The sequence below is a fragment of the Poecile atricapillus genome, chromosome 1 (assembly GCF_030490865.1).
Source record: "Poecile atricapillus isolate bPoeAtr1 chromosome 1, bPoeAtr1.hap1, whole genome shotgun sequence".
NCBI classification, from domain to species: domain Eukaryota; kingdom Metazoa; phylum Chordata; class Aves; order Passeriformes; family Paridae; genus Poecile; species Poecile atricapillus.
This window is the reverse complement of record NC_081249.1, coordinates 30,557,244-30,584,068: the sequence shown is the minus strand read 5'-3', so window position 1 is coordinate 30,584,068 and position 26,825 is coordinate 30,557,244. Positions and strand designations below refer to the sequence as shown.

The window sequence follows — 26,825 nt, the reverse complement described above, 5'->3', positions numbered from 1 at the left end:
GGGAGACAAGTATACTGTGCTGCAGTATTCCATTAGCTCACAGCAGCCTCTGCAACAACAGGACATTCTCAGCTCATCTCCTTACCCTTTTAATTCATCAGCTAAGCACATGCCAAACTGCTTGGTACCAGTTTCCATGCATCTTCTTATCATTAGGCGATAACGAGGTTCAAAGACATGGAGTGGACAAGGGATGGTAGGAAAGGCCATGGTACATACGAAGATGGGAACATCTTTATTCAAACTGTAAGAAAATTGTTTAAAAAAAAAAATCACCTTTTTTTCTGGGTGCTGGTATATTCATCATATATCCTTAATACAAGACAAATTACTTCCTTAGACTCAATCTTTGTAAATGCATATCTCTTCAAGGTTTCCCATTTTCACAATACAAAAAATATTTCAGGACTCTTTTCCTTAATACATTAAGTAAACAATCTCTCTAACCTACTTCCATACAGGAAAAAAGTCAAGAAATAGCCAATTTCCCAAAAACATGCATAGCAATACATCTTACATACACATGGCAAGATTTTGGTGACAACTTTTCATAGTAACAAAGTACTTAAGAATTAGCTATGTCCAAAGCAAGATGGCAGAGAATCCCCAAACTCAGTATACCCCTCTGATTTCAAAGCCCATTAATCCACTTAATTTTCTCAGGATTAACTGCATGTTTTGTTTTACTTTTTTGCTCAGTTATAGCACAACATTCACAAGTCACTGACAAAACTGGATCCTTGAACTTCTCCTGACCTGAAGTATAACCCATTGATAATTTGAATTCCACTCCCAGAAAACCCACACTGTAACTTCTAAAGCTATTATGTTTCAGAGAAAAAAGCAATTATCTTTTTTTAAGAATACTGTTGTGCCTCTCTACCATCCAAGCACATTGTTACTTGTTTATCTGCAAGATACATGTCAAAAATACAAAACATCTGGCAGGTTCATTTACAAATTCATTCCTTTGGTGCATTTTCATAAAGCAAGTTAATTTTCCTCAGTAATTTAGACTGAAAAACACATTTTTGTAACAGCTGTCAGTAGTATAAAGGGAGCCTACTTTGACAATTCCTTCATTTCTTCCTCATAAACTTTCTTCCTTTCAGATAATTCCTCTGGCAAGTAACGGACTATCAGCTCTTCTGTAAGGACGGTCTTCTTGTAAGTTCTGCTTGCCAGAAACTACAAAGAAGAGTCAACTCTTAAGTCTGGTAACAAGACAAGTAATATCTCTTCCTCCCAGCCCATTCTTCCCTGAGGCCAAAGTGCACATCAACTAGGACTGTATAGATTCCTCACCCTTTTCAGCCTCCAGGCACCACAACTTCCACTTCAGCCTATGTGGTTCACCTCCCTGTCCTTTTAAACTCTAACCCCATACCCTTTTGTGGCAGAGGCTGTACTACCAGGAAGAAAAGGCAGTTTATCCTCACTTCTGCAAAGATACATGTATCTTTTTTATCTACAGCTGTCAGCTTACTGAAGTACTATGCAAGAAGTACAATGTATGGGATACCTTATGTCTGATGCTGACAAGTGTTGACCAAGGAGCAGCCACTCCTCATACACCACAGTTTCCACACAAACTGGAAATTTGATATGAACTGCTATGGCTGGGGTCCCCAGGCACAAGCCTGATGTGATAGTGGAAGCCTCCATTTCTTTAAGAACCAGAAAAATCACTTGCTTCCAATGAATGCTAAACATATCCTTAAGCAAATGAGGTCTGTGCATAGCTTGATGCTGTCAGTACTGCCTTGTTCCAGTTTCATAGAAGCATAGAAGTTTGGGTTGGAAGGGACCTTTGAATGTCATCTAGTCCAACCCTTTCAGTGAGCAGGGACATCTTCAAATGGACCAGATTTCTCAGAGCCCCCCATTCAACATGACCTTTAATATTTCCACTGATGGAGTATCTGCCAACTCCCTAGGAAACCTCTTCCAGTGTTTCATCACCCTCATAGTAAAAAATTTCTTACTTACATCTAATCTCTTCAAATCAACTCTCTTTCACTTCAAAAGCATTCCCCCTCTACTAAAATGCCTGTCCCTATCTTTCTTATAACCCCCCTTGTAGTACTGTAAGGCTGAGATCAGGTCTTCCCAGAGCCTTCTCCTGACCAGGCTGAACAATCACAACTCTCAGCCTTTCTTCACAGGAGACAAGCTCCAGCCCCACACCATGTTCATGGCCCTTTTCTGGACTTGCTCCCTGCTGTGCTGGGGACCCCAGAGGTGATGCAACACTCCAGGTGGGGGTCTCACCAGAGAGGAGTAGAGGGGCAGAATCCCCTCCCTCACCCTGCTGGCCATGCTGCTTTGGATGAAGCTCACAAGAGCACAGAAAATCTCCACATAGATGTTTTCAGAAGAACTCAAGTTCGTGCAGTTTTGTTAATTGGGGCAAGGACATACTTACTTCTGACAGTTTTTCCTTGCAGAGTGGGCAAAGTGGATTATGGTCAAGGCAACGCTCAAGGCATTTGAGGCAAAAGGTGTGTCCACAGGGTGTGGTAACAGGTTCGTAGAACAACCTTAACATGAAAACATGGAACAGAAAAACTAAGCTGCCAACAAAAACAATTCCCAGTGTGTGGAAAGGAGTAACTAGTCCTAGCTCTTTCTTTCTCTTCTGCTTTTGTATAAAGCACAGGTGACAGCATTATCCAAGGATACAAAAAGAGTTTTCATTTTTACAAGTGGTAAACAACAAAAAACTGCATACATAATGGAGAAAGCCACATCTATAAAGATTCACCAGATGTAAAGTTTAGCAAAAAGGAACAGGGCAATGATTTAGACACGCTCCAGCAGATTTCTCACACCATGACAACTTTTTCAGAAGCTAGAGAGGCTTTGTTATGTTAATTCCAGGTCAGCACAGTCAGACATACCTCATGCAGAGGGAACACTCGAAGTCTGACGCATCCACCAGAGTTGTTGGTATTTCACTTGAAGGGTCAGTGGTGTTTTCAGGTAAAACATCTCCATCTAAGTAGCCAAGAAGATTATAGTAAAAATGTAAGCCTTACTGCATTTTCCAATGTTCTTTACGCTGTAGACTTTTCCACAAAAAAAACTAATTCATATATTTTCTTTCCTGAAGTTTTGTTTCTAACAAACATACTTCTCATGTAAGTTTTAGATTTTTGGCAGGAGATCTTCTAGAGAGCAGAGGATGATGTCTGTGGCCAGAGAATACACTTTACAGCTGAATACTTATTATTTACTTCTCTAAAAATGATTGTGCTGTGGGTTTTTCTAGACTAGTTTTCAAAATATTCTGCTATTCCTTTCCCACCACCCCCACATCAGCCAAGCCAGATGTTTTCAAGTACATTAAGTCCAAAATTTAACTTGTTTACACACAGTCAAAATATTTCATCACTGTTTATTACAGATTTCTCAGCAGGGGTAATTTTTCTTACAAATATAAAAAGGCTTACATTTTTCTAGACTAGGCTGTTGTAGAAATCCCAAATTTCAAACAGCTTAAATTTGAAAGGGCTACTGGAGCTGTATTAGCTAACACAGCTTCTACTAGCTCAACAATCTGCAAACAGAGAGGCAAAACACTTCTCTTAAAATTCTACCCAGATTGATTTCTGGGGGTGATTTATATCTCTGGGTTAAACTGACTTTAAGGGTATGCACTTCAAACTTCACAGCAGCACTATTCAGGCTCAAAAGCTATCAGCTCCAGCTTTTGTAGACATTTACACAAGCAAATTCTGCAATTTGTTTTACAATTTGCATCTTTGTGATGAGTTGCAACACGGCCATGACTGCTGCCTCCACATGTTTTTTATTAACCAAATTCTTGACTGTTAAAAAGCTCTGCTTTTTATATTAAGTTAAAACACTAGGATGCTTTGTTAAAGAGTAACTTATGCTCAGCATCTGGTTTATCTCAAGCACAGATAGGATAGGTAGTGTGTGGCCTACAAAGAAAAACAGTGCTATCTTTAACCTACATCTCACATGTTAGCCTTTAGTAATTGCAAGAACCTGGCTGTGTTAATTCTGCAAATAGTAACATGGCACTGGGACCTAGCAGAGACCAGAAATTAGTGCTTATGGGTAAAACACGATCTCTGGCCTTCCCTGTGAAGATACAGGTGGGTCAGATTTCACAATCTATTTACTGAGTCTGCAGTTTACAGGCAAGTACAGGTTTTTTTCCTCCACAGCAACGTGATCAGAAACTGGCCATATATTGATCTTTTGTAGGGGTTGCAGACAGCCAGTGGTACTTGAAGACTTGTAATATTTTCAGGCAGAAGTCAAACTTGTCAAGGTGTGGGTTGTTTTTTTTTTTTTCTTTAAGGGAAAAAATTCCCACCAGCATAGTAACATTTTCAAAGTCTATGTTAACCAATTAATTCTTCACTACACAGTGAAGTATTGCCTTCAGCATTTTTAGCCCTGATTACTAAAGCCAGTCTGGAGGTCTTTGTTAGAAGCTTGAGAAGCATACAAATTGTAAGCACAGCTATATCAAGTAACAGAAAACTGGGGGGTGGGGACTTATTACCCTTTAAAAGGCTTCTTTGTTTGCTTGGAAAATTTCATGTAAAGTTGCATGTGACAGTTTCTAATGCTAGTTAAAGATTAGTTTCCAGGCTTACTTCATCTTTCAATCATATAGAAAGACAATGAACTTCAGCTATAGCTGAGATCTAGAAAATGGAAATGGCACTGCCAACATGAAGACTAAACGGTGAGTGGATTGCACACACATTACATTGGAAAATGAAAAATACAGTTGTCATCCAATGAATTTAAACTGCTCCGGAATAATGTAAATAGGTTGTTAGAGCAGAAAAAATATTATCCCAGTTCCTGTAGAGAATGTTCTATTGATACCTATAAAAAGGGAGGAGTAAAAAAGTTTACAGTTTTTCAGTATGTGCAAGATAAATTTGCTTTTCTAAGCTACAACACAAACCTTTTTTAAGAATCTTATTGGGGACATCCAAGCTCTGCAAATCCCTCATATCACTGGACAGCTTTCTTTTTAAGCCAACCCCAGGTAAACTGGAGAGAATAGCTCCCAAAGACTTCTTGTTGTCATCAAAGTAGAGATCCAGAACATGATGGGTAACAGAAGAATCAGTGCTTCTGAATACGTCAGATTCTTGGGACGGGGTTTTTGTTAACCTGAACATGGTATCCTAAAAAAATAAGAACAGTTATATCCAGCATGAGACCATTTTGATTTAATTTTATCTATTAGTTTCATCAGCAATAAATCAATGTACCCACAAGGGGCCTAGCAATGGAGAAAGGTCTGTATCAAAGGTTACTTCCCAATTGCATGAAGTAGGCCCATGCCTCTCCCTACAGCTCCTGTCTCTAGAAATTATGTTCCTGTCATACTAAAATCTTCAGTAGAAAAAAACACAAACACAACTGACCCCCACATGAAGGCATCACATTGTTTTTTGAAGAAAAAGGTTCACTCTCTTATTTTTCTGAGGAAGTACATCCCAGTAAGACATCCAACAGTAATGGAGAGAACAGGCTTACCATGAAAGTAAGTGTAAAGACAGTGTCACACAGATCAGAGAAAAATCCATGTGCTATTTTTGATATTTTGATGTTGAACACTTTTTGCTTTACCTTTGAGGACCCAGCAACAGAGTTATCTTCCACAGCTGACTGTGTATTTATGCTACTCAGAAATGCAGGTTTCAATCTTGTATGGGATGTTCGACTAGAGAAAGGTGCTGTTAGACTATCGTGCACATTTTCAAAGGCTGGGAAAAACATCTCACACATTATCTAGCCAATTAGAGAGGAAAAAAAAGAAGAAAAAGTAATAATTACAACATAGATATTTCTGTTTTTGTGAATACAGATGCACAAACACGGTTTCTAGATGCCAGAAAGCTTGCAACATCCAAGACATCCTGCATTCCCCAATGCTCACGGGAAACCTGAATGGCAGTGCCCACCACAAGCACAGTCACATTCCAAGGTGCTCTTCTGCTGCTCACCTTTCTTAACAAAGGCTTCTGTTCCCCAAGAGCATCCAGGACAGCAGTTTGTTGCATCCTTCTCCTGATCCTACGCATCTCTATTTTGACACTCAGACCCTGCCTCCAGACTCCAGAAGTCTTCAGACTATGCTCTCCCATCAAAACCAGTTAACAGAGATGTGTTTAAACATTCCTTGTGTTCCTTATCCATCTCCTCCATGCTCAAGCAGATTTAACCCCTAGCTTAAAGCTGTGTAGAGCCTGCTTTCCCTTTGACCAGTCCCCACCAAACATCTTGCCAAATCCTTGTTTTATTTTTATAAAAAGCTGCCCATATGGATGGTCACAGAGAACCTGATGATGGGCTGTTAGCAAGAACAAAATGCCACAAAGACTGCAGGATTTTTCCAGGACAGGGCAGCACACAGCTTCCTCTTCTCAATCCTCTGTCACTTCCCACATAGAAGTCATTTTTTGATGGGTACTTAAATTAGCAGGCTCAAGCCTACGCAGTGGAATTCACAAATATATAATCCCTCTGGCTGAGGCATCAACCAAACCCAAGAGGTGCCTTACATAGCATAATGCTGAGAAGGTTTACTGGAGAACCTACTGAATCAAACTATCCTTTGGGTGTTTACAATCACCTGAAATACCATGGATTTTGCTTGTCTGTGGGATTAAAAGCAGCACAGTGGCCAAGCAGCCAGTAAATACATTTTATACCTTTTGGGCTTCTTTCTTCATTGAGCTCCATTCAGGATTTAAGGCAACACAATAAAGAAACTCCTTCAATGCTTCCTCAGTCCTTTCCAATCCAGAGAGAGCTTTTGCTTTCACATAATGGCCCTGTTCACACAAAGGAAACATACAAATCTAGAGATCATTTCTGAAGTGGCAGCAAGACACCTGAAAACAAACCTGAAAGTTCAAGTCATTCTGCAGGTGAAGAATAAGATGCTTTTTGGGTAACAACCTCTTTGACATGAGTGACTGAAAGAAATTCAGTCCCTTCTGGTGAAGAAAGATTCCCCAGGAACCCTCTGCTTCATCATCCCTTGCCAAAGACATTGCTCAATTCCTGAGAGAAGAGCTGGGAATAAGGAGGGGTGTTTTCCTCCACCAGGGACTAAGTCTACTACACATCCCACTGTGCTTGGATACACCAGAGAACAGTTCAACATACCAGGACACACTTAAAATGCAATGCACCTGCACGGAAAAGGAAGTGGCACAGGGCAGTCTGGAAGTGGCAGCTGAGAGAGTCCATGATAAGTCACTTCTCCTGGGTGTCTTACTAGAACAGAGATAATTTTTCACCTGTTTTATTTGTCCCAAAACCATAATGAATTTAGGGCAATGTACCAATGCTTAAACTGAAGCATTTTAGCCCACCCTATCTCTCCCATGTTCTAGAGTAACACATCCATGGCCAACAGCTATCGTAGCCAGCTTGGGAATAAATCCTACTTTACTTGTTACTAGTAGCAAAAGTGGAATGCCTTGCCTCTGAACTTACCTGCAGATAACAAACTACAATTCTAATCTGACTATGGAAATATCTTCCTTTACAATGAAAAGAAACTAAGTGTGCATTTAAACACTTCCCTCTTGTATATTAGACAGAAACATGCTCTACAAGTCCACACTTCTGACCACATGAACAGCTCTAGGCTGTACTGAACGTATAGCTTCATTCATCTAAGAGACTGGCTAGATAAGCAGATCCACTTTTCTTCCTTCATCATAATGCTGAAAGATGCAGTATCACATAATCTTCCTGAGCAGGTAACTCCCTCATTCTTTCAATACTGCAATCCAAGCTGAGACCTGTTAAGATCTTTACCATTCCACTGGAATTGGAAGAAGGACACTCATGCCAAAAGCAAGTAGCAAGCACTGCACAGGCCCGATTAATTAACACAATTATAATTTGGTGACCTGTACAAGAAGTCTCAGTACACATCGATTCTCTCCAGGCAAGACACATTTTTCTTTTCCTCAATGCAGTAAGAAGAGAGATACTGTGAGGCCTGACCCTGACCTTCTTACCTGGATGCTTGCACAGCCTCCATAAAACCTTTTACATGCCTGCCATCACTGTCAGCATTACTGCACTGCACTGGGGAGCCTGCAAGCTTGTTTGGACTCGTCCTTCAGGGCCGTAAGAGCAATGTCCTTATCTGACCTGCAAGGGAGGAATGTGCTGGGCTGTCCACAGACAAAGTACCTAAAGATCCAACACCAGGGGTTAGGCCCAGGGACTAGAGGCCCCTATACTTCAGAGACTGCCACCTTCCCATTCCTATTTTCATATACTACACATGCCCTGACAAGCACTGGAGTGAAGGGGAGATCCAAACAGAAACACGAGCAGCAGGCAGGAGGGCACCTCTGTCTACCCTCCATATAAAAACACAACTGGAAACTTCTCCCTGCTTTAGAGTCCAAGGAACCAGTTTTCATAGCAACTGAAAAGAAAGCAACTAATCAAGTTGGTCATGCTCCAATGACTACAGCACACCAAGGAGTTTCACCAGTAACTCAGCAAGCCACTACATCTATTATCAATAAGCCAAAAGATACCAGCAGGTGAACACTTGCATCCTAGGAGCTACTCCCAGAATTAAGTTTAATTTTATGTTGGGTTTGTTTCTTTTTAAACTACACAGCAAATGTTTGAGTTAATTTCTGCTGCTGGATGAGATGCTGCAATACACAAAACAAAGCAGATGCCCAGAACTCTTGCAGAACATGGATTCTGGGTCAGCACAGCTTATGTCGATGTCCTCACAAACATGAAAGCACAAGTGAAGTACGTCTGAACCACTGCTGGTTACGCCATGATGACAAATTTCATTTTCAATTAACATTCTTCAGAGATGTGATTAATGAAACCTTTATCCGCCTACGACTGACACGCATCACATTTCCATGGATTCAGGCAAACAGAAGACAGTTCAAGCAAACATCTGAACGTGCGTAATTAATTTTTCTCCCTCTGCAAAGAAATCCAGCCACCATTACCAGAGATGGGATTCCTGACTTGATGAGAAATTATCTGGGATAGAGAAGCAAACTGGATGCAAGGGAAGATTATGAACTGCCTTCCATCATGAAATGTTTTAATAGGTGACAGGACAGATAGCCTTCAGAGACAATTAGTTTGCTCGCCAGAGACACAGTGTTTCGGACAGCACCTCTCTGCCTGCCCTACATCATCCCTGGCTGGGAATGGAGCATTAGCTGCTTGCTCAGGCAAGAAGCCGAGGCATTTATGCAACACCTCCTTAGTCTCCACAGGAAAACAATGTCTGGCTAAAATCCTTCCCCAATTCCCCACACTACACTCTCCCCAGAAAGCAGCCAGAGGCTTTATCCGCTCAAACCTGTGCTGCAGTTTTGCTACTGATAGCAAATACTAATTCATAAATTGAGAGACTGACTGAAGGTATAATCCTACGTGGGATGAACTGCTGGACACTCAGTCCAGCCTGAGGCAACCAGTAGTAATGACGGACACCATGTGCTTCTTCCATTTCTCTCTCCTAACGTAATGTCTAATACTTGCTTCAAACTGCCCACTGCTCCTTGTGGCACACCCTTTGGTTATGAAAAAAATCCCAACTCCTCTATAAAACACCATGACACAGGTAGACATCACAGACATGAAATCTTAGGATTAAAGAGGGAAAGAAAACAATCCTGAAATACAGTCTGGGTAGCTCCTCAGAAACACACATTGGCCAGCAGGCTGTCAAAGCCACCTGCTTCCTGAAGGACACATCATTCAAGAGAGACATGCAGGCCATCCTGGGCTGCTGGAGCCTTACGGACTGATTCTGCTGCCTAGGTGCAGCACAAATTCTAACAGGTAACAGAAACCAGCATGAACAAAACCACACCACCAGCTGCCCACCACCAAAATCCCACCAGCTGGAGAGATTCTGAGGACCTTCCAGACTTGTTCTTTGAAGAACTTAAGACGTTTTTGGCCCTGTTAACGCCACAATATTCTTCCAACAACACCCCCAGCAGCATTGTTCCCAGCACAGAGAGAAGCCCCGAGAAGAAGCAATTCATTTTGGTCTTTACAAGAGGCAAGCACCGTACCGCGGGCCAGTGGGGCTTGTTCCGGCACAGGATGTCCGCGTCGTGAAGAGCTTGCTGGTAGTTTTTCATCAAGGTACAGAGCTCTGCCCGCTGTGCTATTAATGAACACTTGCAAGGAGCTGGAAAACAAAAACAGATGCAATGAATTTAACTGAAGAAAGTACTAGAACATGTTAAATACTATAACCTCGTATCCAGCCACCGTAACCAAAAAAATCACTACTTCACACCAATTCCATTACTCTCCTGTAATGGAAAAAAAGGCAATTCCTTCATTTCTTCCTGCTTAAAGTATGTTCTTCTCATCCTGAAGAAGCAACCTCTGTGTTTTATCTAGCAGGACATATTTAATATCCAAACAGGATGCCACTACTCTTTTCCCCATCTTGCTTACAGGACACTGCAGAAAGCAAAAAGAAAAAAGCCGCAAGTGTTTCTACTCTCAGTGTGGAGAAAGAAATCACCAGTGCAGGACTTCAGCTAAAACGCTCCTGGAAGCCATTAAATAACAAGAATGCATGCAGCCTTTACACTTCATATCTGCTTGCCTTCCCCAGGGCAAGCAAACCTCTCATGATCACACACCTTGCCTCCACAAATTCATGAATCATTCAGTTCACATGGATTATGAACTTCCCAAGCATTATTATTCTGTCCTTTCTTAAGGTCTCTAGAACACATTTTAATTTCATAGAACCACAGAAAAACTGGCTGGTCCATGTTCAGCCTGTTGACCAGGACCTCCAGCTCTTTTCTGCAGATCTGCTATCTAGTCCAGCCCATCCTGTTGTAGAGAGTTATTGAGTCCCAGGCGTATTTCCTTTGCAGAAGTAGGCAAGGCTGGTCAGCCCATGCCCCAGGTTGTCAGTTTAAACCTGCCCCCCAGCAACTGCTTCCTCCTCTTCCAGTTTGGTGTCAGGGACAAACCTGCTGGCAGAATGTACTTGCCTGTGATTGGAAACTGTTAGTAAGGTGCTAAACTGTGTCAACTCCATTACCAACCCCTGGACACCACCACTGGCAGCCATCCGCCCAGTAGCTCTCAAGCCATTAGCGACCACCTCATGTCCCATGGTCCAGTCAATTCTCCACCTCCCTGCCACAACATCCCCAGCTTGGCAAGAAGGCAGCAGGCTGCGACAGCATCCTTGCAAAACACACACTAAGTCCCAAAAAACGCTCTGCTTTTGGTCACTAGAAGAGTTATATCATCATACGTGATGAGATTTATGTGAGATTTACTTTTGGCCACTGTTGACCTTTGTGTACTGGGAAAGGCCTCTGGAAGGATGGAAGATGGCTGCTGGCAGCTAAGTGGTGCAGTAATCCTTTCCCAAACATGAGCTGTCAGAACTGGTAATTAACTTTACAAAGGCTCCAAGGTGTGCTGAGAGACACGTTTCCACAAATTTTAAACTTCACGTCCAAACTTTTCCACCAAGTGTCACCTTACACATGTTCACACAGGGCTCCTTCCTCCATATTTCTCATGCTCTCTTCAGTCTGTTTGGGCTTCACTGTTCGGATCTCACTTAAACACCAACATTCTGAACACGCCCTCAGTAAGAACACATTGCCCATGCACAGCCCAGGTACAGACACATGTGCATGGACACAGAGCAAGCACAAGTGCAGCAGATGCCACCACTCTAAGTTCAAAGACACAGCAGGAGAGATGGCCCAACATCACATCCCCCTCCCATCTCCTCCCCTCTTTTGGGCTGATTCTACTGCTTGTGCAGCAAACCAGGCTTGCGTGGTTGCACCGAGATCAGCAAAGAATCAACTGACCAAAAGTTAATTCAACAGCAACAAATAAATAGAAATGTTTAAGAGGATTGGTGTCCCCTCAACTAGTTCACTGTACAGCCACACAAACTTAAGTGCCAGGACACCGGATGAGAAGGAAAGAAGCAGCAAGAAGTGCTGCCTTTTATGGCTGGAGTGTGGACTGACGCCAGATATACTAACTGCAGCATGACATATCAGGGCTGATGCTTCTCTGCTGGTCTCAGACAGTGACAGCTAGAGACTACACTTACAGAGCTCTGCAAAAGCTCACACAGTGGGGTTCTGTGCTGTTATTTGTTTGTGTGGTTTTGACAGTTTGTTGTGGGGTTTTTTTTTAACTATTACACATGCAGACTGCTGCAGGCAGTGATCCACTTTTCTACCTGATAGTTTTTAAAAAGACTGCAAATTAAATGAAATTGAAAAGCAATTAACCCAAGATCTTCAAGTAAGTTTTTTTGTTTCTTTTAGCAGATGTCAGATATTAAATTATTTAATTAGCTGCATTTGAACAGTAAGGAATTCATACTTTGTATTTCCATCTTTGTATCTGTTCTAGAGTACCCATGTGCAGGGTATGCTGAGGAGGGTAGAAGCAGCAAGCAGAGTTAGGAAGCTCCACAGGAAAGCAGGGTGCAGGGTGGGGTATTTCTGGCACCACAGGGAAAGGAAGCAGTGTGAGATCAGGGGGCAAAACAAGACAACTTGCTGCTTCTGTTCACTACTGCACATTTTGACCACACTGATGCTTTCCAGCACTCTTCAGAACAGTTCACATACCCAACAGATTCAGAGAAAGAACAGGTTAATCAGCTCTTTCCCAGGAACTTGTCTTCACTGCAAAAGTTTTAAGCAAAAAAAATGCCACTGCAGAGAATAACAGTGTGGCAAAGGCTGCAGATCCTCCTGAAGCACAGTCCAAAGGGTCTCACAATATGAAAGGAAAATAAACCAACTTGGAGGCAAGCCAGAAAAAGCTACTTGTATTCACAGTTTGTACCTTTCGCTCACTGAGACTCAGTCAGAAAGCATAAGGTGTGGCCCATCTTAATGAGTAACTGGCAAGGAATGTTTAGTTAACTGAGAGAAAGGATAAAAAAACCCACCAAACCAAACGGCTTTGCTAAAGAGAACAGTATTTACAAGGCCACAGTGTAAAATCTCTTCTATAGAGAGATAAAGCATCTAGACTAGATGCCATAGCTGGAGTGCTGCCCAGCCACCTCCATTCATGCTCACCTCACTCACAGAGCAAGCAGCGCAGACTGAAATCTTGTTGGCTCTACACCCAACCTATGCATCCCTAATTCCCAGCCTCCTGCTATCAGCAGGATTGTCCCAGGAAGGTCTGCGTCTCACCAGGGCAAAGGTAAATGGACTGAAACCTCATTCTTTGTCAGTGGAACTGAGGTATCAGCTGGCTGACTCCAGGGTCCACGTGGAAGTGGGATGAAAAAGTGTATACTCAGCTGTAGCCTAAATAACTACAGGGTTTCTTGTGAGCATCATGATAGTGAGTTGTTCCATGCCACAGCAAATGCTGCGTTGAAAATAACTAGTCACAGACAGTGGAAAGAGAGGGCTTGAGGATGTACAGAGTTTGTGAACACTGCTAGATGCCAGTATACTAGTATACCAGTGTTCAAGGCCAGGCTGGACAATGCCTTGAGTACCCCAATGTAGTGGTCTAGTGGAAAGTGTCCCAGCCCATGGGACTAGATGATCTTTAAGGTCCCTTCTGTTAAGAATGAAATTAGACAACTAGGTCCATTGAGCTAACAGCAATTTAATTAAAAATTAATACAATTTAGTGAATTGAATAGCAATTTGGTATAAATTAATACAATTTAGTAAAAGAATATGATTTAGTGAATATATTCAAGTATATATATGTGTATGTATATATATATATGTATGTAATTTGCCAGTAATTAAGTATGATTAAAACATAAGCAAAACCAACCGGGGCACGGAGAGGGCTTCTCACCCTACCTCACGTACAAAACAAAGCAATTCAAACTAAACTTATATACTGTATGTTATACATATTCATTAAGGTTTCCTGTAAGTTTCCTCCTAATTTCAATTCTGCAATTCTGCGTCACTATACTCCATGGCACATGCCTCACTTGTTGCCAGGGGTTCTTTGGATGAAGGCTTACACTCATCTTTGTTGTCCTCTGGATATCCTCACAGGTTGCACGTGCGTATTAAGCGTTGTGTTCTGTAAGTAAGCATTCTATTCCAATAATTAGCCTTGCATTTCATAGATAAAACCATCATTTCAGACCCTAAGCTTGAAGTTGTTCCAACTTTGTCCATCTCAAGGTCGATTCTGTCTTGAGACATTACTTATCTTAAAACTACATCCTGTATCCTATTTTTAACATGTAACATGTGCAAAGGAGTCCATCTGCCTTGTAACACTAATTCCCTGTATGGCTTTATAATAATAACTTTCTAAATAGTTACAGTTTAGTTAGCACAAATCATCTCCATTTATCACACTTCCAACTCTTAACATTTTGGTTCTACACTATAATAACTGTCAAGTTTATTTTTGCAATTACAACAACAACAACAAAAAACAAGTCCAAAGAAACAACCCTAAAAGAAAAAGCTGCACAATAGTCAAAAGTTTATTTTAAAATAATGCATTCTTTCTCTCTTCTGGAGATAAAGAGCAGAGAAAAAAAAGATTTATTTTATGAAATGACTTATTATTTCAGGCCAAATTAAAAAAGAAAAGTGTAGAAAATTTTACTGTTTCCACAATACCAGCAGATGGCATTTTGTGAATCCAGCTCCTCCTGGGAATCTACAGCTGCACAGCAAAATTTATGTCCTTGTCAGCATCAGGGTCGCAGTACTGAGGCTCCCAGGATCTGTGTCTCCGGGCAGCTGGGACACAGGGACTTCCTCCAAGATACAAGTCCTGGAAGTCTTCCCAAGCATCTCCCTTCGCCCCAGCCACAATCCCACTGTACCAGACAAAACCCCAGCCTATACAGGGCCCAGAGCAGAGGTATGTTTGGGTCTTTGCCTACTGAACCCTCCTTTGGACCACCAAATATTGCCTACCCTACGTGTGATTGTCAGCTGGGATTTCTTCAAAATCCTTAATTTTCCTCTCACACCATGTTTGTGCTCATCTGCATGTTTGCTGTACTGTGCTTTTACTTATGCAGCAGCTATCACCCAAAATTAGTTGTCTAGATACGCCCAAGCATTCAAGTTTTTGAAAAAACTATTCCGTTGAGCTCAGGAGGCTAGTATGAGAACAGGACTGCCCAGAATCTCCTTGTGTCTGGAAGGCAGTTAGAGGAATTATGAAAATTTTCCTAACTGACCGTAGATGATGATAGAAGTTACTGTAATAAACTACACTGTGATTTCTTCCAGGAACTCAGAATAGAAAGAACAAGTTTAAAGTTAGTAGAAATCTTTAACTCTCCTTATCTGATAATTCTTCCTAAAAAATTGCTTCTTATTCACACCTATTTCACTACTAAGCATGCTTCCTGAAGGCATGAGCAGAACTGAAGTAGATTATCACAAGCACCTTTCAGTCTTGTTTGTAAGAGCCTGTACAGTATTTCAGCAGAAACTTCTCTCACATTTTAAAGAAATTTCTGCCCTGGAGAGAGAAAGAAACTTGGCTTGTTTTGCTACATTATGCATTTACTTCTGAACAATTCAGTATTGAAAGCCTTTTAATAAGCTTGAAAAATAATATGAAACATATATTTTCATTTCAGTGAGAAATTAGCAAGTTTCAGTAATTAAATGAATAGAAAATTAGCTTTTCACCTCCAACTTCATGTAAGCATGACAAGTCCACACACAAAAAATGGATACACAGAGCTGTTTGGCAGGGAAACAGGAGGTGACAAAGAGAAAGGTGCAGTTTAGATAAAATAATTAGCAGAAGTAGTAAAGACATTCAGGACTTTAAAATAAAACTTCATTTCACAGCAAAGATGAAAACCAGGGTCAGCTTGCCAAACCTGATTAAGACAACAAATACGACCGTATATTTGCAATCAGCAAACCCATGTCTTCTAAATCATCAGTCCACCTTAACTGGATCAACAACTGGACTTTAAAAAGTATACATATTTTCTGAATATCATGTTTTTTCTTCCTTGCATTTACATCACTGGCATCTTCCTGAAGTGATTGAATGATGCCAGAGGAAATGCACAAGCACTTTCAGTGGACAGAGGACGCAATAAAAGATGGCTCTTCTTCCAGAAGTCTACTTGTGCAACCCAGCACCCTTCCACAGCACTTAGGAGGCAGGCACTTGTGAACAGGACTCTGCAGGCAAACAGAACACCCATTTCCCCTGAGGACCCAAGGGACCAACACTGGTAGACAGTAGTGTATGGCCTTAGGTACTCATGGAATAGGCTGTGGTGAGGATGAGGAGCACGGGGCACCACCATCCTCTGCTTGAAGCCTGTTCCACCAGTTTTTAGGAAGATGTAATTTTAAAGATTGATACTAATTTCTCTCAGGCCTCTGTATTTTGCTGTTCAGAAGCCCAGGCTTTAGAACACAGCTCTTGCAGTGTGCTGAACAAAACGCTTTAGATTCTCAGCAGATTCTCAGTTTTATTTCAGGCGCAGTAAGTCCTCAGCTCGGAAGCCCCATATGTTATTTAAAGCTGGACTGTCATCACTGCTAAGCACAGCTAATCACTATTCCATCATTACTCAGGAGAAACACTGTAAAGGAAGTTGTATGCTACCCAGAAGAGCTGCTCCAGATGATGCAGCTAACTTTGCACCCTCACTTTTGTGCTGTAGCTCTGGCCTCATGAGGCAGGAGCATGCAAATTACATTACATTACATTATTACAAATTAATGTACTACCAATTACATTAACCTACATTTTAGTTTGCATGTCCACAACTCCAAAGCCAATGATGACCTTCTTCCCAAACCCATAAGTCATGAATTGCAGCAGCTGCAAAAGTTCTGAATTCAAGAACGTCCTGGCATAGAGCTAGGCATAATGTATTAGATCATTACTCCCTCCTATGCAAATCCTAATCTTCTAAAAGTCTACACTCTTTCCAGGTCATACAGCATGAAACAACACACCCTCCCTTATTTTCCGTTCCCACTCTACCCTTTGGACATTTGGACTGCTTCACATGATGTACCCCAAGTCCATCTATGGCCTCTTGGCACTAGTATAATAAAAGCAGTAAGTACACAAATGTGACTAATTTTTCAATGCTTACTAATTCACCCAGCATTTAGTTCAAGGCTGGGAAAGGTTTCCTACCAAAGCCTCAGTCAGAATAGAATTATCCTCTCAAACAGCAGGTACAGAAACTGCCCCAAATCAAGATACCTACAGACCAAAGTATGATATAACAAGCAAGATTCAAAACCAAAACAAAACACATCAAGAGGTCAACCCCCTGCCAGATTTTCAAAACACCCAAGGAAAAGTTCTGATCTTCCCAATGAAACAGGGACTGATGCTAAGTGCAAAGGAACCTGTGATTGCAAGGAGACTCCAAAGACACAGCAGGACCAGCCAAGCAGGTCTCTCACGATCACAGTTTATTTAACAACAACTTACTGCTAGATATTCTATCATAAAACTATTTTACCAGTGACAACATAGTTGCCTTCTTTGACATGATTAGACTAAAGGCTACATTTCTAGAAGTTACCCTTCAGGTAATAAGCTCTTTTTCCAGCTAAAGTTTGCTTCAGAACTTCTGACTTTTGCAAAAAAGGACCCTCTTGTTTCTCTGTTACTACCTCACTTCTTCTGTCCTCAAACAGAGCAGATCCCTCAACACATTTGCAAAAAAGGAAAGAGTACTGCAATACCCTAGTAATTTTAAGATAAGGAAGCACAAGTCAGTTCTATAAATGTCTTCTTTCAAAAGCAAAAGACTTTCCATTAAACTTTACGAAAGAAAAAAATAAAAGTATGCTGTTTGAAGAGACTTCAAAAATTCTTCAGACTTTGATAAGTAGGTATAGTTCATTCTCAAGGATTGCTGAAGTAGTTGAATTATTTATAGGAAATTACATCTGGGTTACATACATGAAGGGGGAGGGGAAAATACTGTACAATACTGTACCATTTAGGATGGGGTAAGTTACATGAGCAATAATAATTACTTTTAAGAAAACCACCCAAAAACCCTCAGCAAGACTGTCCACTGTACAGCATGATGCCTCCTTCCCTTTGCCAGTAATGTGTAACCCTCCTGACCACCTTGGCTCTGGTCTTGTAGCCTGGCAATCCCTCTGCCTTTAACAGAGATCTGCAAGGATCTGCAAAAGGCAGAAAACAACAGGCAAAACAACAGGCAAATCAGAATACAGACAAAACAGAAATCAACAGGCAAAAACTTTCAAACTGCAGGACCTGAGCATTCAACCAAAAGCTCTGTACAAACCAAGAGCAACAGGAGCTTCTTGTCCAAAAGGCTTGACATGTTTCCAGTGGTGACATACACCAAGTATTTGCTACTATTTTTCAAGCACTACTTCACAGTAAAACGGGGGAGGGAGGAGGCACTGAGGGGCAGAACTCTACAAAATATTTCAAGTTTAAAAATAACTCTGGGATTATTGCAACAGTCTCCAGGTAACCCTGACTCCTACTTTTACACATTTTTCTGTCCATGTAGAACAGAGCAAGAGGTTTTGGAGACACACTTTAAGCGAATTCCAAGACATGATTTTACAGAGGGATAGGAAAGTTCCTTTTTTAGCACAACTCCTCTAAGCAGCAAGCAACTACTATTTTTTGTCACAGGTAATTTCAGAAACACTACCTCTCATTCTTCTCTTGAAGTCACCTTACTTTAGGAGCTACAAAATTAAATATTCTTCTGATAAATTATTAAAATGACTGAACCAGTTGCTGTTGCAGGAGTCATGACAGCTGTCTACCATGGATTTTTTGTTGTTTTTGCTAAATGGCTGGTACAATATCAAAGACTTACTTCTTTACTATGCAAACAGGAAAGTGTACCCAAGACCCTGTGAGGAAGGAGGATTTCGACAACATCTTTTTTACCATATCAGGAAAAGACAAATGACCTTATCTTCCAATAGCAGCCTTCTAGAAATGGTGTACAAAAGAAGAGACCATTAAAGTGTTCTAATACATATAAAGCACATACAGGTTCATATGGATGCTCTCTAGCAGTTTTGTTTGAATGAGACTTTGGTACAAGTGCACCATTAACAAAGGTACAACCTTAGAAAATGGCAGATTTAATAAAATGCATACAATGACATCAGCCACCTCTACAAAAATTTTAGCACAGCTGTCTCTGAAGAGGGCTCAGTAGACCCCCTTTACAGACTGTGACTCTTCTTTGGTTCTTCTGACCCTGACCCAGGACTAACAGAGAAATCCATCACTGGGGTCAGGGCTGCAGTAGGAAAGCACCTGAAGGCTGTTCTACCAGTCCACCAAGAAATTCTGATCATCCTTTCCCCTTCTTATCTGAAATAACTTGGACACAGACACAGAAGAAAAATGCCCAAGCAAATTATTTCTGGGGCATGGCAGAATGCTTTTCCACACCCATCTCATGGTTGTAAGCACTCAGTCTAACACAAGAATGCTTGGCTGGAAGTTTACCCATGTCATGCTCTCCAGGAAGGAGTGCAATCCCACAATCTGTCATTTACCTAGCAGGAAAATCTACAGCAGTTGCTCTTGAATCAACTCACACTGAAGGTCTGTAGCTTTCATTTGTGTCTTTTTTCTCCTGCCTCCTGGCCTGCCCTACCCCCTAAATTCAATTCCTACAAAGGGAGAATTTGGAAGGCATCAGATAAATTTCCATTAATTACTTGACCACAAAAGTAAGTTAGTGTTGAGTGGCCACAATAAGCTCTCTTTTGGATCAGACCAACTTATGGTGATCATCCAATGGATGTGGGGGGAAGGTTCTCCAAGGTCTGGCCAAGAGAAGCAGATTGTCCTCTTTCCACCAAAGCTCAGGAAAGCTTCTGCATTTTGTTTCTAGCAACACCACAACCACCACCCCGTGGGCCAGAGGTCAGTGAGCAGCTCTCCAGGAGAGCAGCATCTCAGGAGACTGGAGACTGAGCATCCAGCACACACAGCAACATCTCCCTTGCTTGCCCTCAGCACTGCTACCTCTGACACTACTTTGGGCTTGGTACAAACTTACCTCCTTTCCTTGGCCTTTACTACACCATCCTTTATCCACTTGAAACAAAGATCCACATACATGTATGTGCAAAGGAGCCTTTTTTCTTAAATCCTCAATCTTTCAATATGCTTTGAAAACTCTATGATACAGTTGAGCTTTATGTCCCACATGCTCATTCTGGAACCCTTGGCAGGGGTGGAACTAAAATCCTGGCCAACGTGAGCGGCTGTATGTATTAGCTATCCCCCTCTGCCCCAGGACAAACACACTTCTGCTCAGAAAGAGTCCATCACACTAGAAGCAAACACAATCATTTTGAGTGTTTGCTAAGCTCTTAGAGCTCTCCAGAAACAATGATCTTCTCAGGCCTGATAAACCTTGCAGCAGTGGGTAACTACACACCAAAGCCAACATGTCTCATGCAGAAATAGGGTGTCCTGAAACACCAATGTCCAGATAGGATGTGTGCCACCCTCAGGGTTGGGACCCAGCGGTACAGCACACAGCAAGTAAACAAGAAGCTGCTCCATCACACCACAGGAGCCAGGGCAGGGTCACCCCTCCACAACCGAAGAAGCTCATTTGAGATTAGGGTGTCAGGTAGGTACAGCAAGGTCACAGCCCTTCCCAGCAGAGCCACGGCACTGTGGGCAGGCTGGAGAGACCACCCAGGACCTGCAACTGCTGACACAGGAAACAGAACTGCTATAAAACAGCAGCAACAGGAGCCACGGACCTACATCCCTGGGCTTTGTATCCCTGAACAGACATCTTCAAGTTTATTTATTGGAAAGGCACAGGATGCTAACAGGCTGTCTCAGGACAAAGAAGGGCACAGAGAATTTCTGGCTTAAGGCATGACCCAGGACCACCCCAAACTTCTCACACTCTTCATGCATGTTGTCTAATGAATGTACCCTCATCCCAAAGAGAGCTCCACCTCTTTTAGAGCTGTACTTGGGAAAAGCTCTATTCACAATATTCCCAATGAAGCAACAGCTACCTGTTGTCTCTGTAACTGAGAACTGCTTTGGAGAAATTAAAAAAAAAAACCAAACTCAAAACAAATTCCCAAAAGCACATCCTCAAACTACATTAATTTGTCATGGAAATCCAGCTTACTTTGACTTCAGGCACACAGCTTAAAGAGTCTGTATGCCTGGACAGAAGGAAATGACTGTACTCCTCCCAAGCAGTCCCTCTAGAGAGTATCTCCATCAGAGGGAGAGCAGCAGATTAAAGAAAAAAGGGTGCAGAAAGCACATACTGCACAAAAAGGCCCCAAACCCAAATAAACAAAAAGAAAACAACCCCACAAACAAAACAATCCTGCACACATATATCATGTATTTCAGTTTAATTAACCTAGGAGTCCAGACAATTAGAAGACTAATTAGAAGAGAAGGGATGTCAGAGAGAAACCCACCTCTGATCCCCACACAAATGAAAGCTAGGTTAACAGCCATGAGAGCAACATTTGTACAATACTTAATATTATGATGGCTGAACAGCATAAAGCTTGGCACAAAAAAAGATCCACCTGGAAACAAATGCTTTCTTTCAAACGGCTTGACATGTGCTTGCTTTGAAGCTGTGGTAATTAGATACCTTAAAATAATGGAGGATCTATTACAATGTCTACAGCAGAAAAAAAAAAAAAAAAAAAAGGCAGTGACTTTGTATAAAACAGCAGAGATCACATCTCAAAAGGACTGGAAGGATCAAATAGCAAAGCTGATTTTCTTAAGAACAAAAAACCCCACTCAACCACCCCTGAATCCATAGCAGACATGAACGTGGGAGCAGCAGTGCTGTTGTAGATGTGATCATTAAGGAGAAAAGATGAACATACTCCCTAAGATTACAAGTTTGTAAGACCAACAAATTCAACTAGAAAAAGTTGACAACTTGAAGGCATGTAGACCTCCTCATCCCAGGCCTGAAATATGTACCAGACATTCCAGATTGCCAGAAAAGTAATTCAAGAACTGAAGCACCTCGAGAACTGAAGTGTGAATCAGGAGGTCACAATCAGAATGAGCAAAGCACTAGAAAAACTTATTTTAATATTGCATCACACAAAGCTATTTGTAACAAATGGAGTAAGAAAAAACACCAGTAAAAAAATCCCAGAAGTGTGTGCAGTGCCAAGATACCTGGAATTTTACCTAACTTTATACCACAGTTGTATAATCAATGTGTTCGTGTGCCTTCAGACGCTAAAAAGAAATTTTAATGATACCCAGGTCCTTGACACTCAACAGCAATACAGAAGCATTTGGAGGTTGTAAAAAGCACTTGTCTTCTCACACATTAAATGTGTGTTCAGCCAGGAGTAGAGGAAATTGCGGGGACACCTCATCACAATTTACAGCTTCCTCACGAGGGGAAGTGCAGGGCCAGGCACTGATCTCTTCTCTGGTGACCAGGCACAGGACCTGAGGAAAACAGCATGAAACTGAGTCTGGGGAGGTTTAGATTTGAGTTTAGGAATAGATTTTTCACCCAGGATGGCTGGGAACTGGAACAAGCTCCCCAGGGAAATGGTCACAAGCTTGAGAGAGCTTGGGAAACTTTTAGACAACGCTCTCAGGCACATGGTGTGATCCTTAGGGCTGTCCTGTGCATTTAAGTCACCCATATGCTAACATTTAAATACTGGACAGTTAGAGAAGAACTGTGAGGTTTGGTTTTTTTTCCTTATTTACCATGATACTTGGGTGGAAAACAAGAAGGCAACTCCAGCATGCCGAAGAGCAGTACCTGATGAACATGTGGCAAGAATTTAAGAACATGAGGCTCATATACAGCAGTTCAATTTGTGAGAAACAGCACCAGCATGCACAAAACATCAAAAAAGATGATAGGCATGGGCCTGCCCTTCATCAGCAGGAATTTGGAACCACTACAGGGAAGTTACAACATGTAAGCCTATGGCTTTTGGATTTCAAAAGCTAGCAAAATACCTGTTATTATTTCCAATTACAATTTTAATAAAAAGAAAAAAATTAATTTTACTGACAGAGTGAGGACTTTCTGAATGGATTCCCAGGCTGCTTGGGAAAAACCTGAAGACAGAAATAAGGACACTGCAGAGGAGCTGAGACCCCGATGCACAACAGCCATGGCTGGAGATTGTACTCCAGGGGCAGAAAGGAGAAAGACACATGCTGTGTGAGAACACAAGCAGCACACCAGTCTTCTCTCTCCTTTCACCCCCATCATGCAGACATAGCAAGAAGCAGAGACAACAGTGAGAAATAGTTCTCTAAAAATCTCTTCAAACATTAATTTCATTGATGAGATGCTAATTTCCCCAGCAATAGGACCCTGAACTCAAAATATTAGGAGGCTTCCCTACTGAAAACTCATCGTATCCACTAGTGACCTACATTAAGCCTCTCCTCTCCCTCTGCTTCACCTTCCTTCTTGGGCTCCATCCTGCCCTACTTTAATAGGGATTACTTCAGCTAAACCACATAATAGTTTTATGGGGACACTCAGCTAGGACTGAAAACTTGTCACATCTAGCTGGAAAAGTGAAAGAAATAGCAGAAGCAATGGTTTCCAGAGCCAGCATCAGCTGTGAGGAGATAGTATGCTGTGCTATCCCATCCCAAACTCTTCTATCTCCAATGCCTACCATGAAACCGTGGCAAAAAATGAAAGTGAGTCAATACTGGCACAACGGTGAAATTGTTTCTCTCTACAGCAAAATTAAAAAAAAAAAAAAAATCAGATCCGTATATCCCTACATGTAACAACTAGGATCAAGGAACACGATTTTCAGTCAATGCAGGGACGGAGCTCATTGACAGAGGAGAGGCACAGTTTTCCCTACACTTGCCTTTCAAAGACATTTACCCGCAGGATTTGGTCTGCGTTAAAACGACGGAGGCTTTCTCCCCGCTTCCTCCTCGATTAAACCGGACATCCATCACGCTGAGCCCGGAGGAGCGGCAGATCCCGGGGGATTTGCCGAGATCGCAGCTCTCCCCCACTCCACGCCTCTCCGACATTCACGGTGTTGTACCACCCCCACCGCTCGCAAGGGCAAACAAGCCGGGCGCACGCACGCAGACATCCACTACTACAAGGCTACAACCGAGCGAGCAGAATCCACCTACTACTCGGCGCAGAGCCTGAAAACAAGCTAGTTTTGATAAACTAAGGCTGCCATCGGTTTGGCAGAGGAGGAAAGCAGGCATTTTTATTTAAAGCCAAGCTCTTCAGAGAACACCCTGCACACAGAAATCCTGCGTGTCAACAAAGAGGCTACGCTCAAAACACGGGCGGACCATCTCTCCAAGGCTAAACATAGATTAATCTCAAAGATTTTGCAGAGTGCAAGATAAAGGAAATTTTCTGAGCCTTTACACCTACTAATATTTCATTAGGTGTTTTCAAAGCTTTTATGTTGCTGAAGGTGCAGCTGCACGTAGCTGAATGAATCCGATCCACATACTCATTTCTTCCACGAAGCCGCGGCGGGGCTCAACACGACCACTACTGCCTATCCTACACTGAATGATGGCTTCCCCATAAATAGGAAAGCGGGTTTTCTAGAAATACTGCATAATGAGTCATCGGCATCGAACAGCTAAACGCCAGGCACCTTCAGAGCAAGGACAGAAATACCAGTGGAACAAAAATAGCCATTCACTGGAGCGGGGGGCGGGCGTGAGGAGACCCGCTGGCAGGATTCCCGCTCGTAACCTCCCCCAGGTGCCCTCTTCCACCGTTCACCGCAAGCCCCCTCCCCTCCCGGCAGCGGGAGCCAGCCCGGTGCCGGCGGGCAGCGCTGCCCCTGCCGCGCCCCCTCCTCCTCCTCCTCCTCCTCCTCCTCCTCCCCGCCGGCGCCACTCACCCATCTCTAGGGCCTGGTTGTACTTCTCCAGGGCGGCCGGCAGCTCCTGGCGCTCCCGCAGCGCGTCGCCCTCGGCGCGGAGCCGCCGCGCCCGGCTCTCGGCGCCGAACCACTTGTGCAGCAGGTTGCCCAGCACCACGTTGACCCGCGGGCGGCCGGCGGCCGGCGGCAGCGCGGCGGTGGCAGGGGTCGGTTCGGCGGGGCGGCGCGGGCGGTGGCAGCGGCCGCAGTCGCCGGGCTCGGCACAGCGGCGGCAGTGGGTGTGCCCGCAGTGCAGGGTCACCGGCTCGCACAGCAGCCGCCGGCACAGCGGGCAGGCGAAGAGCTCGGGCGGGCGGCAGCACGCCGGGTCGCCCAGACTCTCGCCCTCCGCCCCGCCGCCGCCGCCCGCGCCGCTCCCCCAGGGCGGGAGGCGCAGCTCCTTGTCGCGGATGCTATGGGCGACGCTCTCCGCCAGCTCCCGCAGCTCCTCGGGCCGGAGCCGGGCCAGCCGCGCCGCCGCGCCGTAGGCGTCCAGCGCCTCGGCCATGCGGCCGGCCCTGGCCAGCGCGTCGGCCCGGCGGAGGCACAGGCCCCGCTCGGGCTGCGGCAGCCCCGCCAGCTCCGAGCCGTAGATCTCGGCCGCCAGCTCGAAGTTGCCGCCGCGGAAGGCCTCCTCCGCCACCTGCAGCATCTCGGCGCAGGGTCCGCCCGCCGCCGCCGCCCTGGCCCCGGCGGCGGGCGGCAGCGCGCAGGGCCCCGGGCCCAGCTCCATGCCCGCGCGGCGCCGCCGGCCCCGGGCCGCCCTACTCCATGCTGGGCCCGCGGCGCTGCCGACTCCGGCTTCTTCCTGGGAGGGGACGGCGACGGAAGGGAGGGAGGGAGGGATGGAGAGGGGGCGTGTCACATCTCTGCAGCAGGGGGGCGGCTCCCGGGAGGGGGAAGGGGGAACGGCGGCGGGGATGGGGGGCGGACCGGCTCCCGGCTTATGTAAGGGGCGAGTGGTTGGGTAAAACCACCCGAGGCCAGCAGAGCGCCCGCCCTCCCCGGGGGCAGCGGTGGCGCGGCGGGAGCTCCTCTTCCCTCCCTCCGCCCCTCCCTCCGTGTCCGCCCGGCCGCCGCTGCCAGGTGCCGGTGCCGCACGTGCCCGCCCCGCACGTGCGCCCGGTCCGGCGGCGGCTCTCAGCGGGAGCGGGGCCGGGGAGGCTTCCGCCGTGCGGCTCCTGCCGAGCTCAGCCTCTTCCTTCCCGCTTCCTGGTGCCCGGCCTTAACCGCTTCCTCGCCGGGGCTGCCGGACCCTCCTGTCCCATCCCCTCCCGTCCCGCCGTGTGCCGGGACCCCCTCGGTGCCGCCCCGCCACCGGGCGCGGCCCCTCCGCCAGCAGCACCGCACCGGGAGGGTCGGGGAGAACATTATCTCTTGTTTATTTCTAGTTCTCTGGTCCCCGAGAAAGCCGGTACATGCTGTCTCTTAAATCAATAAGTACACAAATAAAAAATAGTAACATTTCCCAAACCCCACAACTGTTAGGAAAAAAATCCTCTTCTGTAAGTGGCAGCCTCGCCAGCACAGCTTGGGATCCACGAGTCGTGCTGAGCACTGGCTTGTGCATCGGCAGCAACAATAAAGATAATGCAGCTGGAAGTTAGTTAATCATGCGTGAGTCAGCGAGGAATCCGACTTGCTCCGCAGGAATAACAGGAGCAGAAAAAAAAAGTTAGGCAACGTTTATTTTAGACACAGCTGTAAACAAACGCTCTGAGAAGCGGAAAGCCTGTCAATCCAATGGGGAGATACCCACGTCCAGCTGCTTTTTGGGCTGCAGCTGGACAGCAGAGGTATTTTTGGCTTTGCCTCTCTCTTGCTAGGCCTCCGGTCCCCATCTAATGGCCTCAGCCCACATCAGGAAAATCT

At 44.2% G+C, this 26,825-nt stretch overlaps 1 protein-coding gene across 2 annotated transcripts in view; it reads right to left on the bottom strand.

Moving 5' to 3' along the window:
* LONRF2 (LON peptidase N-terminal domain and ring finger 2) overlaps positions 1-25,781 on the bottom strand; it is a 35,208-nt gene extending 9,427 nt beyond the window's left edge. Inside the window, exons 1-9 of one of the 2 annotated variants that reach the window (XR_009279346.1) lie at positions 24,933-25,726; positions 10,101-10,219; positions 6,714-6,836; positions 5,629-5,790; positions 4,955-5,180; positions 2,901-2,997; positions 2,426-2,540; positions 1,067-1,188; positions 86-244 (exon numbers count right to left, since the gene is read on the bottom strand). Coding sequence is in view for 1 of the 2 variants with exons in the window: in XM_058855022.1 (XP_058711005.1) it covers positions 86-244; positions 1,067-1,188; positions 2,426-2,540; positions 2,901-2,997; positions 4,955-5,180; positions 5,629-5,790; positions 6,714-6,836; positions 10,101-10,219; positions 24,933-25,686 (1,877 nt within the window). In the remaining variant the exon portion in view is untranslated. Of the gene's footprint in view, positions 1-85; positions 245-1,066; positions 1,189-2,425; positions 2,541-2,900; positions 2,998-4,954; positions 5,181-5,628; positions 5,791-6,713; positions 6,837-10,100; positions 10,220-24,932 lie in introns of both variants that reach the window. The other variant, XM_058855022.1, reaches the window with a different exon arrangement.
* Positions 25,782-26,825: the final 1,044 nt, after the last annotated feature.